This window comes from Salvelinus alpinus, chromosome 12 (genome assembly GCF_045679555.1).
Source record: "Salvelinus alpinus chromosome 12, SLU_Salpinus.1, whole genome shotgun sequence".
Classification (NCBI taxonomy): Eukaryota; Metazoa; Chordata; class Actinopteri; order Salmoniformes; family Salmonidae; genus Salvelinus; species Salvelinus alpinus.
The window spans coordinates 15769868-15784468 of NC_092097.1; the positions used below are offsets into that span (position 1 = coordinate 15769868).

Consider the following 14601-nt stretch of genomic DNA (forward strand, 5'->3'; position numbering starts at 1 on the left):
TACAATATGAGCTAATAATTCTTTGCAAAATTCATCAAGCTGTCAAGTTGATTGTTGATCATTGCTAGACAGCCATTTTCAAGTCTTGCCATAGATTTAAGACGATTTAAGACAAAACTGTAACTAGGCCACTCAGGAACATTCACTGACATCTTGGTAAGCAACAGTGTATATTTGGCCTTGTGTTCAAAGTTACTGTCCTGCTGAAAGGTGAATTTGTCACCTAGTGTCTGTTGGAAAGCAAACTGAACCAGGTTTTCCTCTAGGATTTGCCTGTGCTTAGCGCCATTCTGTTTCTTTTTATTCTAAAAAAACTCCCTAGTCCTTGACAATGACAAGCATACCCATAACATGATGCTGCCACCACCATGGTTGAAAATATGAAGGGTGGTACTCAGTGATGTGTTGGACTTGCCCCAACCATAATGCGTTGTATTCAGGAAATAAAGTGAATTTCTTTGTCACATTTCTTGCAGTTTTACTTCAGTGCCTTATTGGGGCGGCAGGTAGCCTAGTGGTTAGAGCGTTGGGCCAGTAACCGAAAGGTTGCTAGATAAAATCCCCGAGCTGACAAGGTAAAAATCTGTCATTCTGCCCCTGAACAAGGCAGTTAACCCACTGTTCCTAGGCCGTCATTGTAAATAATAATTTGTTCTTAACTGACTTGCCAAGTTAAATATTTTTTTAATCCATTTTCAGTTTTCTCCTACCACAGCCATTAAAGTCACCATTGGCCTCACGGTGAAATCCCTGAGCGGTTTCCTTCCTCTCCGGCAACTGAGTTAGGAAGGATGCCTGTATCTTTGTAGTGACTGGGTGTATTAAGTGTAATTAGTAACTTCACCCATGTTCAAAAGGGGGTATTCAATGTCAGCTTTTTATAAAAAATTGACCCATCTACCAATAGGTGCCCTTCTTTGCGAGGCATTGGAAAACCTCCCTGGTCTATGTGGTTGAAATTCCACTGCTCCGCTGAGGGACCTTACAGATAATTGTATGTGTGTGATACAGAGATGAGGTAGTCATTCAAAAATCTAGTTAAACACTATTATTGCATACAGAGTGAGTCCATGCAATTTATGTGACTCCTGAACTTAGACTTCAAATAACAAAGGGGTTGAATACTTACTCAAAACATTTCAGCTCTTCATTTTTAATTAATTTGTAAAAATGTCTAAAAACATAATTCCACTATGACATTATGGGGTACTGTGTGTAGGCCAGTGACACACAATCTCAATTTAATCCATTTTAAATTGAGGCTGTAACAACAAAATGTTGAAAAGTCAAGGGGTGTGAATACTTTCTGAAGGCACTGTAAGTAATACATGTATTCTGGCAAAAATGTAGTGAGACTTTCACTATGATCAAATATAACAGTTATCTTAGCAGTTATGTTGTCTTCGTTGTGGTTTTTCTTAGCTCACGTTAAAAAAAACTGCAACTACCAGTGATGTAATCTTTTCTAACAAATTAATAACCAACCTCTTTCAGGTGCTCAAAGGATCCTGAGACCAGGTATGCCTTAGTGACAAACTTGGCCACGGTGTGCATGTTGACTAATCCTTTCCACATCATCTCCTGGCCATGGAGGAAGATGGCGGTCTCGCCCTCTGGAGGAGGCTCTGACGAGGCAGCTTTCTGCATGATGGGCCTGGGGATGGAAGGTGGAGGAGCCGGGGGCATGGGCAGAGGCCCCTTGGGCACCACCTCCATCACTGCAACCGGAGCGGGCTCTACTGAAACGGCTGGTCTTGAATAAGTATCTGCTGGGAAAGGTCTTGAATAGGACTCTGTTGGAATGGGTCTTGAATAGGTATCTGTTGAGATGGGTGCTACCATGGATGTGTCTGGGGCAGAGTGGGTGACCGTCACTCCAGAGCTGTGTCTTGCCATGCGGGGATCTCTGCGGGTGATGCTGACAGAGGAGACGGCTGGTGCGGTGACAGGGGTCTGGGGCGGAGGAAAATGGATGCTTGTGTCCTCCTGGTAGGGCAGGGGCTCAGGGACTGGCGTCTCACTGCCAGGATAAGAGACCGGGGCACCTTCACCTGAGGAGGACCTGGACAAGCGCCTCACCTCTTGCCTCATTTCAGGCTTCTTGGAGAGTTTGGCCTTCTTGGCTGCTGGTTCATCATCTGCAGACTTCTGGCCTGGAAGAGGGGAGACAGATGTTACTTAAACCTCCTAAACCATCAAATCCACTAATCAAAGTTAAGCATGGAGTAATAAGAATGAAGATATGAGGGACATATGTGAGGGGAATTCCAAGTACGCTCAAAGTTTTTATGCCACCGTTTCTTGCATCATTTATTTTTTACCTGTGCAGATTTTGCAGTTGAGGTCAAAGAGGTGGGCCCTGTGTTCGGCTGTGGTGTCCCGCATCATGCTGAAGATGTCTGGCAGGGAACTGCCACTTTTCACCCCCACCTGAACAGAGCCAGAAGAGGGAGCGGAGCTAGCTTCCTCTAGTTCCTGAACACATTGTAAAACGAAAACAGAAAGACAGTCAACACTACAAACTGACAATGGAATCTCAAATAGCACATCAAACCATAGCCAAATCTGATGAGGTCCTGAATGGAGGAAATATTCTGATCACATGAATCATTAGATCATCTCTAAAACGATAGCTACATTGATGCACAGTGGGTGTGAAACGTGATTTGAGTGATGCACGGGGCGGGTGGCAGTGAGCTTCAGTAGGACAAAGGGACAGTTTAAAGAGGTATGGGACAGGTTGGCAAGATAATTAAACTGTAAAACCACAATATGTTACCCACATGTTAACACCCAGGACAACATGGTTCTTGTCTTATGCAAGGAAAATGAAGATGAAAGACAAGCGGAAGTGAAAGAAAGGGTGAGAAAGCCACCACTTACTGCAGAAAAAGCCATGCGAGGAGATGGAGAGGTGCCAGAGTTACATACATCTCCATCAGACATTGGAGGAGCGTCCTCCATGTCCACATCAAGGGGGCCAGAATCAAGCCTACGGCCCGATTTGGACTGCCCTGTCTGGGATCTAGCACTGGGAGCCTATGAGATACAACAGAGGTCATCAACTTGGATGTAGGCCTTATTGAACGAATATAGTGTCTAGCAATATACGAAAATTAGGCTAATTATATGGTCTCTTTAGTAGTGATATTTAGTTGCACAATAAATACCATTCCTAGTACTGCTCTGTCTATAGAATTATTGGTTTCATTATCATGATCTCTAATAGGTCAACAGAGGAGTTCCTTCTTACCTCAGTGGTGTCAGGCTTCCTCCACTCTGAGATCTCTTTGGAGAGCAGCTCATCTGCACTCAGCCTCACCAGCCTGAAGGGACTGACCTCTCCCCAGACCACGCGGTAGAACAGGCCCTGAGACAAGCACAACATACCATTTACTCACCTGGCACATATGGCTTGTGAACATAAAACATTTCAGTAATATCATTTAAATTGAATTCATGACTCACGATCAATTCACCCACATACCAACAACGCAATACTATAATATAGAAATACTAATTCAAATGTACAGGTTACTGCCAAAATAAAAGGAAACAATTGAGTGATTGAGGGATATATTGAAAGCAGGTGCTTCCACAGTTATGGTTCCTGAGCAATTCCTAAGCAATTAAATGTCCCATCATGCTTAGAGTCATGTATAAATGTTGGGCAGGCCCAGTTATTTTGGCTACCATGGTTACACCACCACAGGATGACAATGCCCCCATCCACAGGGCACGAGTGATCACAATGGTTTGATGAGCATGAAAACGATGTAAACCATATGCCATCTCAATTACCAGATCTCAACCCAATTGAACACTTATAGGAGACTCTGGAGTGGTGCCTGAGAGAGCGTTCTCCACCAACAACAACAAAACACCAAAAGGAATTTTCGCATCCCACCAATAGAGTTCCAGATGCTTGTAGAATCTATGCACATTGAAGCTGTTCTGGCTCACGGTGGCCCAACGCCCTATTAAGAGACTTTATGTTGGTATTTACGTTGTTTTGGCATTTACATGTACATGGCGTTCCAACATTTACCATATTTGGTTTAGCCTACACAACTTATCGCTTGACTAGTCACTTCTGCAGACACCTGTGGACTCACCTTGTTTTTGGGGTCTTTCAGGTTAAACATGAGGGATCTGTACTTGTTCTTGTACTTGCTGTCCGTGCAAAGGCACAGGTTGAACATCTCCTTCTCAATGCTGACCGCCAGTTTTCCCACCTCGTTCTCAGACATGTTCAAATCATCACTGTCACTCACCCTGGTCGGACAATAAATCAAATCGCATTGGTCACATACACATTTTAGAGCTATACATTCTAGACAACGTAGTTGTAAAGATGTGGGGAACATGTGCAGTTGAAGTAAGAAGTTTACATACACATTAGCCAAATACATTTACACTCAGTTTCACAATTCCTGACATTTAATCCAACTAAAAATTCCCTGTCTTAGGTCAGTTAGGATCACCACTTTAATTTTAAGAACGTGAAATGTCAGAATAGTAGAGTGATATATTTCAGCTTTTATTTCTTTCATCACATTCCCAGTGGGTCAGAAGTTTACATACACTCAATTAGTATTGGGTAGCATTGCCTTTAAATTGTTTAACTTGGGTCAAACGTTTCAGGTATCCTTCCACAAGCTTTCCACAATAAGTTGGGTGAATTTTTGCCCATTCCTCCTGACAGAGCTGGTGTAACTGAGTCAGGTTTGTAGGCCTCCTTGCTCGCACACGCTTTTTCAGTTCTGCCCACAAATTTTCTATAGGATTGAGGTCAGGGCTTTGTGATGGCCACTCCCAATACCTTGACTTTGTTGTCCTTTAGCCATTTTGCCACAACTTTGGAAGTATGCATAGGGTCATTGTCCATTTGGAAGACCCATTTGTGACAAAGCTTTAACTTTCTGACTGATGTCTTGAGATGTTGCTTCAATATATCCACAATTTTCCTACCTCATGATGCTATCTATTTTGTGAAGTGCACCAGTCCCTCCTGCAGCAAAGCACCCACCACAACATGATGATGCCACCCCCGTGCTTCACGGTTGGGATGGTGTTTTTCGGCTTGCAAGCCTCCCCCTTTTCCCTCCAAACATAACGATGGTCATTATGACCAAACAGTTCTTTTTGTGTTTCATCAGACCAGAGGACATTCCTCCAAAAAGTACAACCTTTGTCCCCATGTGCAGTTGCAAATCGTAGTCTGGCTTTTTTATGGCGGTTTTGGAGCAGTGGCTTCTTCCTTGCTGAGCGGCCTTTCAGGTTATGTCGATATAGGACTCGTTTTACTGTGGATATAGATACCTTTGTGCCCGTTTCCTCCAGCATCTTCACAAGGTCCTTTGCTGCTGTTCTGGGATTGATTTGCACTTTTCGCACCAAAGTACGTTCATCTCTAGGAGACAGAACACGTCTCCTTCCTGAGCGGTATGACGGCTGCGTGGTCCCATGGTGTTTATACTTGCGTACTATTGTTTGTACAAATGAATGTGGTACCTTCAGGCGTTTGGAAATTTCTCCCAAGGATGAACCAGACTGGTGGAGGTCTACAATTGTTTTTCTGAGGTCTTGGCTGATTTCTTTAGACTTTTCCATGATGTCAAGCAAAGATGCACTGAGTTTGAAAGTAGGCCATTAAATACATCCACAGGTACACCTCCAATTGACTCAAATGATGTCAATTAGCCGATCAGAAGCTTCTAAAGCCATGCCATCATTTTCTGGAATTTTCCAAGCTATTTAAAGGCACAGTCAACTTAGTGATGTAAACTTTTGACCCACTGGAATTGTGATACAGTGAATAAGTGAAACAATCTGTCTGTAAACAATTGTTGGAAAAATTACTTGTGTCACGCACCAAGTAGATGTCCCAACCGACTTGCCAAAACTATAGTTTGTTAACAAGAAATTTGTGGAGTGGTTGAAAAATGTGTTTTAATGACTCCAACCTAAGTGTATGTAAACTTCCAACTTCAACTGTATTTTCCATTGGCCTACAACAACTTATTAGTATTCTCAAAAATAATCTACATTAAAACCATAAATCAGATGAATGACCTTGCATGAAGTTCAAGAGACAATGTAAGCCATTCTCTAGAAACGTGGATCAGTCTAGGTCTAACTTCTGGGATACTCACCTCTTGTAGAGGATGTCTGTGAGTGAGCGGCGTATGTTCTGTCTCATCTGGTTGTTGGGCGGAGCTGTCGGGCACATCATGGAAGGTGCAGAAGCGCCTGGCTCATGGTGTCGGGTGGAAGGGGCTGAGGATGCGACTCTGGACGGACTACGACCCGAGGAGTCCCTTTGCTGGGGCTGGGCCTGCTTCTTAGGGATGGTAAAGCTGGACTTGCCAACCCTCAGGGCTCCTGTGACGTGATGTCGTGGTGCATCTAAAGAACCAGGGGCAGAAGGGGTCAAGACAGCAGGCGGTGGAGGTGGTTTCTTGGATTTGGTTTTGTTAGGAGGGGGGGGTGGTTGTTTCTTTGGTGCCTTAGCACGGCTGCCTGGAGTTGCTGGTTTATTGCGTCTGGTGTATGTCTTTAATAATTTGGGTCCGGGGGACTTCTTTCTTCCTTTGAGCGGCGCTGTAGAAGCAGGTGACTTCTTCTCAGAAGGGGTTGATTCCTTCTCACTCTGGTCCTCTTCACTCTCCTTCTCTACAGGAGCTGTGGAGCGTAAAACAATTTGCATTAAACACAAGTAGAAACAGTTTATGACCCATCATGAAAACATGACAGGTAAATTGAATTCAGGGGGGAAAAGGTAAAACATTTAAATAGCAAATCAGTTAAGAACACATTCTTATTTACAATGATGGCATATGTAATGTGATCTTAGATTCACTTAATGACAGACTACCAGACATGACCAGAATGCATACAAAGAACACAAAATATTGAAGATGGGTCCTCCTCCCTTTGTTGGATCTAATGATAAATACCTTGACAAACACAAAATAAACCTGTTTAAAATACATCTTCCCACACACGGCGAAAGCCAACCATAAGCATGCACATAAAATGGGTTAAATAAATATAAAACAGAATTTGGAAATCTCTTTTATTCTCTGGCTAAAAATGATGTAAAATGAATTTGTATAAAAGGACCCATTTTTGGGGTGCTGCAATTCCAATCTTCTCAACATTAGTTCAAATGGTGGTGATCCTCTTCATGAAGAATGTAGGCGAGACACCACTTCAGTGTTATCAGAAGAGACCGACGTACTAAAAGCTCCTAGGCCTGACTGTGTACTAAATGAGCAACAACAAAAAAGCAACACAGTATGAATAGTTCCTGCATACCATTTTACATCTGTTCCTGAGCTACAGAACTAGACCCCAATCAACAACCCATCAGATATTAAGCCCTAAAAAAATAAATGTCTGGAAAGTCACTGGGTACAGGGATCTCCACAAAACTACAATTAGATTCTATTAAGATGTGAATCTCCCTTTGTCTGGTCTTTGAAGATCCCACTAGTTGACCCACTGTATCAAATGGCCAGAAAACAACCAATAGTTCAACTTAACTTGGAACTTACCATGTTTGGGCAAAGAATGTCTGAACGTTCACCTCCTTCTACATATCTTCATACATCCCACACCAAATCTGATATTTTCACCACTGAAAATTCATATTGCTGTGAGGCCAGCACAGGGTTCTTCTAACAATACCGTCTACCTTCAGCTGTACACACATCTAATGAGCGTTCAATAAAGACAAAATATTTGTCAAGGAATATTAAGCTGAACAATTCAAGATCAATGCAACATCTTTCCCCAGAGGCACTGGTTGTGCGTGACAAGTATACTAGTACCAATTGCTTTTGTATGACTTGATATGTAAAAATGTGGATATCGATATTAGTCATAGCTTTGTTAAAGCAGATATTTTGCCACATCGGTGTTGCTCATTACCAAAGTATGAGAAATCTGTCTGTACATTAAAAACGGCAAATGCATGTGAGTGCCATCAGCAGAAAATGCTACTGCCATATCCAATTACACAATTGCTCATTGAGCCAAAGGCACACATCATTCACCTCCAGCCCTAACTACTAAACCTGTTCTTACCTGTACAACAATTATCACTTGCATTCTTTTAAAATCACCAATATGTTCATATACAGATTTCAAACGGGCAGCAATAGGAATTTCAATGTGACTGATTTGCTCACAAAAACACTTGGCAAACTATCAATCAGAATGTATGTGCACAAAATAATATATTGGAGATCTGAGTATATAGACATGCAAGCAGGTCATGAGTGAATAACATACGGCATCCCCCCCCATACATCTGAAGAACAGGCAGCTGTAATTACATGGCTAAGCGGATTCCTGAAGTCACGAACTACCAATGCAATACACACATTTAAAATACTTGCATCCCATTGCGTCTAATTACTCCCCATAAAATTTGAAACCTGGGTAAAGCTTTGAAACAAAGCAGAGTTCATAGCAAAAAATACTAAATTGTCCCTAAATGTCTCAGTAATTTCATATCAGTAAAACAGAAGTGTGGTAGAACTTAGGTAATAATGGTCTGCCACCCTGCTCTTTATGTTTAGTTGATGACGACTCTGGTGTTCCACTTCTCCTAGTCATCTAAGACTTCTGTGCTGAAGACTTCTGTGCAGTGTCTTCAGCAGGTCTTGTCTCAGTAGAAGTAATATATTTCCTGTTCCAGCTGTCCGAGTCAATCCGCTTCAGACTTTCACTTCCTCTCGTGGCGTGTAGATCTGTGGCACATGCTGTCCGAGAGCAACTGGTCAGGACATCCTAAGTAATCCGAGACCCCTCATATAATCAATCAAGGCATCCAAAAAAATCTGTCTTAACACCTTTTATTTTATCGCCAGTGCCCCAGAAGGAGTTTGGATGCATGACATTCAATAAAGAAACAGCACACCATTCACAAAGCTAATCGTGAATACTTCCTTGGTTGCACCGAATACTTATAGCTCAATTCATCAGCAGTGTGAGCTGTATTTCTGTATAGTTCCCTGTATAAATCCAGGAATAAAAAAACAAACGCTGAGACCTACCTGCTCGAGAGGGACTGTCTCTAGATGAACAGCAGTTTGGAGGAGCACATGGAGATTTTCACACGCACCACACGAGTGCCAACACACACACGGGTGACAACACACATTCGCACTGCATACAGTAAGTAACCGTTGATTCATTTATCATAAATTATCCCCAATCATGGCTTTGTTCATGGTTACCGTTTTTAAAAACACAGCTTTAGAAATAAATCCTAAAAATAGTCATGTTTGTATCCATTCATAGCAATGTGTACTTACCCACTCAGCAACTCTGTATACCTGACTAAGTAACCATGACCGTGTAACACACTTTCAAACTCCACATACATTTGGGGACCCATTCTCATTAGTGCTTTCCCCAAAGATCTGGGTCATTAATCTAAGGCACGTGTGTCAATCTCATTCCACGGAGGCCTGGTGTCTGCGGGTTTTCGCTCCTCCCTTGTACTTGATTGATGAACTAAAGCTAGGCCCTCCATGAAATAAATGTGACACCACTGATCTTAGGCATTACGTTGCCATGACAGCAACTACATTTATCAATGGGGAAATAATGTGGTTTTGTTTCTAAGAACCCGTAATAGAGCGATGCAAATACATTCAGATGGCTCACTTGACAACCCCTATAGTGTGAGACAACAAAATGTTTAAAAGTGGATTATTAAGACCTTCAAAGAGATACATACACGTTTTGTTTAACACTGTTGGTGGTGCTATGGGTGTAGTCTTTTCTGGCGTTACTGCATTGTAATTATGGTCGCTGGACCAGGACGACATGGTGGGTGGTGGTGGCTGATGCTCTGCATTCTGCTCTTCATCACCATCCTTCTTGTCATCCTCACTGTCAGACTCCTCCTCCTCTGTGGACTTCTTGCTGGTCTTCCTTCCGGAGGTGGAACTCTTCTGCATGAACAGACATTCAATCAACAATCAATAACAGGGCACAGGAAAGGTTCCATAGCAAAACGTGTTGTGTAATGCAGGATGTATACTGAACAAAAATATCTAAACTGTTGGTCCCATCAGCTAAAACAAAAGATCCTAGAAATGTCCCATTCGCACAATTTTTTTTTTTTTTACTTCTCTCAAATTGTGGACAAATTTGTTTACATCCCTATTAGTGAAAATATCTCCTTTGCCAAGATAATCCATCCACCTGACAGGTGTGGCATATCAGCATGATTGTTACATAGGTGCACCTTGTACTGGAGACAAAAAAGGCCACGCCTAAATGTGCAGTTCTGTCACAGAACACAACGCCACAGATGTCTCAAGTTTTGGGAGCGTGCAATTGGCATGCTGACTGCAGGAATGTCCACCAGAGCTGTTGGCAGAGAATTTAAATGCAATTTCTCTACCATAAGCCGCCTCAAACGTTATTGTGTTTAGACTTTGGTAGTACGTCCAACCGGCCTCACAACAGCAGACCACGTGTAACCATGCCAGCCCAGGACCTCCACATCCGGCTTCTTCACCTGCGGGATGGTCAGAGACTAGCCAGCCGGAAAGCTGATGAAACTATAGGTTTGCACAAACGAAGAATATCTGCCAGAAATCATCTCAGGGAAGCTCATCTGTGTGCTCGTCGTCCTCACCAGGGTTTTGATCTGACTTCAGAGTGCAAATTCTCACCGGTATGCTGGAGAAGTGTGCTCTTCAAGGACGAATCCCGGTTTCAACTTTACCGGGATGATGGAAGACCCCGTAAAGAGTGCCCCATGGTGGCGGTGGGTTTATGGTATGGGCAGGCATAAGCTACAGACAACGAACAATTGCATTTTATCGGTGGCAATTTGAATGCAAGATACCGTGACGAGATCCTGAGACCCATTGTCATGCCATTCCTCTGCTGCCATCACCTCACAGCATGATAATGCACAGTCCCCAAGGATCTGTACACAATTCCTGGAAGCTGAAAATGTCCCAGTTCTTCCATGGCCTGCATACGCACTAGAGATGTCACCCATTGAGCATGTTTGGGATGCTCTGGATTGACATGTACGACAGCGTGTTCAAGTTGACACCAATTACCAGCAACTTCGCACAGCCATTGAAGAGTGGGAAAACATTCCACAGAACACAATCAGCAGCCTGATCAACTCTATGCAAAGGAGATGTGTCGGGTTACATGACAAAAATGGTGGTCACACCAGATACTGACAGGTTCTGATCCACGGCCCTTTTTCTTCAGGCACAGTGCATTCAGAAAGTATTTGGACTCCTAGACCTATCCACATTGTTACATTACAGCCTTATACTTAACTGGATTAAATAAATGTTTCCTCAATCCACACACACTAGCCCATCATGACAAAGCGAAACCATGTTTAGAAATGTTTGCACATTTATAAAAAAAAATTAAACAGAAATGAATTAACAGAACTTATTTACATAAGTATTCAGACCCTTTGCTATTATACTCAAAATTGAGCTCAGGTGCATCCTGTTTCCATTGATTATCCTTGATTGGAGTCCACCTGCGGTAAATTCAAATGATGGGACATCATTTGGAAAGGCACACACCTGTCTAAATAAAGGTCCCACAGTTGACAGTGCATGTCAGAGCTAAAACCAAGCCACGAGGTCGAATGAACTGTCCGTAGAGCTCCGAGACAGGATTGTGTCGATGATGCACAGATCTAGGGAAGGGTACCAAAACATTTCTGCAGCATTGAAGGTCCCCAAGAACACCGCGGCCTCTATCATTTGGAACCGCCAAGACCCTTCCTAGAGCTGGCCGCCCATCCAAACGGCGCAATCGGGGGAGAAGGGCCTTGGTCAGGGCCTTTATGGTTGAGTGGCAAGATGAAAGTCCTGTTTTTCAGCAGCAAGGACTGGGAGACTAGTCAGGACCGATGCAAAGATGAACGGAGCAGGAGTGGCTTCGGGACAAGTCTCTGAATGTCCTTTGATGGCCCAGCCAGAACCCAGACTTGAACCCGATCGAACATCTCTGGAGAGACCTGAAAATAGCTGGGAACCGACGCTCCCCATCCAACCTGACAGAGCTTGAGATGATCTGCAGAGAATGGGAGAAACTCCCCAAATACAGGTGTGCCAAGCTTGTAACGAAGACACGAGGGTGTAATTGCTGTCAACGGTTCTTCAACAAAGTACTGAGTAAAGGGTCTGAATACCGGTGTAAATGTGAGCAGTTTATTTGTAATACATTTGCTAAAATTTCTAATACCTGCTTCGTCATTGTGGGGGTATTGTGTGTAAATCGATGGGGGAAAAAACTATTTTATCCATTTTAGAATAAAACTGTAAAGTAACAAAATGTGGATAAAGTCAAGGGGTCTGAATACTTTCCAAATGCACTGCATGTGACCAACCAATGCATATCCGTATTCCCAGGTCATGTGAAATCCATAGATTAGGGCCTAGTGAGTTTATTTGAATTGACCGATTTCCTTATATGAACTGTAACTAAACTGCCACCACCATACTTCACAGTAGGGATTGTGTTAGACAGGTGATGAGCTGTGCCTGCCCCTCTCCAGATATAGCCCTTTGCATTCAGAGTAAAATGTGTCTCATCACACCAGACTCGTTTGCCTTACGTTACAAGTCTTTCTCATGCCTTTTTCCAAACTCCAGGCATGTAGTCATGTGCCTATTTCTCAGGAGTGGCTTCCGTCTGGCCACTAACCCATAGAGCCCAGATTGCAGCACTTCACCAGAGACTGTTGTCCTTCTGCCAGGTTATCCCATCTCAGCCAAGGCACTCCATGTCAGTGTTCATTGGGTTCTTGGTCACCTCCTTGACCAAGGTCCTTCTTGCCTGGTTGCACAGTTTGGTTGGACGGCCAACTCTAGGCAGTCTGGGTAGTTCCAGATTTTTCCCATTTCCCAACGATGGAGACCACTACTCTTGGAAACGTTCAACAATCTAGAAATTGTTTTATACCCTTCCCCAGAAAGCAGGGGAAAAATTATAGGGTATGGTGTATGGCCTTGTTAGTCATTGGTAATGAGTCACAATTTCACAGAAAGAAATATAAGAATTTCATATAAGAAATTGGTGTACAATTTTGGGGCAGATTTAGAAAACTTATTTCAAAACATTGGAATACATATTGCGCTTAATTTATGCTCCACTCATTGTATTAATAACCAGAGCACTGGTTCCAATAAGCTCAGTGAAAGGTTTCTCAACTCTCCAGAACAAGAGGTGAAAATATAAACATCTTTGTTATCTTATGAACCCTTTGTTTACCTTGGTCGTTGCCCTGGCACCAGGTGTTTTTTTCTGTCCCTTAGCCTTGTCTTGCTCTTTCTGCTTGGGTTCAGAAATTGACTTGGCTGCCATGGCTGCGGCGGCGTGTCTCAGGATGCACTCGCTGCCGCAGTAGACAGAGTCCTTCAGAGCGGTCTTCTCACAGCCTGGCCCGATGCATTTGGGCAGCTTAGACTCCTCCGCCGCCTGTTGAAATTCAAACAGGTCACACAGGTGCACAGTGTAACATTGACAATGCCACAGACAGATTCCTGTACAGGCAAAAGTGTCAGGGATTACAATATACAAATTGTCATAAGGAGTAGGGATGGTCATTTCAAAGAAAGTCTGTTCGTATACTTCATTATTTAACTTCTTTGGGATAGGGGGCAGCATTTTCACTTTTGGATGAATAGCGTGCCCAGAGTGAACTGCCTCCTACTCAGTCCCAGATGCTAATATATGCATATTATTATTCGTATTGGATAGAAAACACTGAAGTTTCTAAAACTGTTTGAATGATGTCTGAGTATAACAGAACTCATATGGCAGGCAAAAACCAGAGAAAAAATCCAAACAGGAAGTGGGAAATCTGAGGGTTGTAGTTTTTAACTCAGTCCCTATCGAATTCACAGTGGGATATGGGTTATGTTGCACTTCCTAAGGCTTCCACTAGATGTCAACCGTCTTTAGAACGTTGTTTCAGGCTTCTAGAGTGAAGGGGGGCTGGATGGGAGCTGTTTGACTAAGGGGTCTGCCAGCAGCCTCGTTCTCAGTCACACGCATTTCACATGAGGTAGCTCTCGTTCCATTGCTTTTCTACGGACAATGGAATTCTCCGGTTGGAACATTATTGAACATTTATGATGAAAACATCCTAAAGATTGATTCTATCCTTAGTTTGACAAGTTTCTACGACCTGTAATATAACTTTTTGAACTTTTCGTCCGACTGGACCTGAACGCGCATTTGGATTTGTTTACCAAACGCCCTAACAAAAGAAGCCCTTTGGACATAATTGATGGACCAAATCAAACATTTGTCGAACTGTGATTCCTGGGAGTGCATTCTGATGAAGATCATCAAAGGTAAGTGAATATTTATAATGCTATTTCAGACTAATGTTGATGGCGCAACATGGTGGATATTTCTTTTGGCTGTTTTGGGCTCTGAGCGCCGTACTCAGATTATGCTTTTTCTGTAAAGTTTTTTTGAAATCTAACACAGGTGTTGCATTAAGGAGAAGTGTATCTATATTTCCATGTTTAACACGTGTATTTTCATCAACATTTATAATGAGTATTTCTGTAAATT

The 14601-nt window shown here is 42.9% G+C and overlaps 1 protein-coding gene across 7 annotated transcripts in view; it reads right to left on the minus strand.

Annotated features, from left to right (window-relative positions):
• Positions 1–14601, minus strand: part of LOC139535597 (death-inducer obliterator 1-like) — a 30173-nt gene that overhangs the window by 6467 nt on the left and 9105 nt on the right. For 6 of the 7 annotated variants that reach the window (XM_071335175.1, XM_071335177.1, XM_071335172.1 and 3 more), the window contains 8 exons: positions 13288–13494; positions 9755–9971; positions 6156–6684; positions 4116–4275; positions 3254–3370; positions 2884–3039; positions 2322–2475; positions 1486–2153 (listed from right to left, as the gene is read on the minus strand). In XM_071335175.1, the coding sequence (XP_071191276.1) occupies positions 1486–2153; positions 2322–2475; positions 2884–3039; positions 3254–3370; positions 4116–4275; positions 6156–6684; positions 9755–9971; positions 13288–13494 (2208 nt within the window). The remainder of the gene's footprint in view (positions 1–1485; positions 2154–2321; positions 2476–2883; positions 3040–3253; positions 3371–4115; positions 4276–6155; positions 6685–9754; positions 9972–13287; positions 13495–14601) is intronic. The other variant, XM_071335176.1, reaches the window with a different exon arrangement.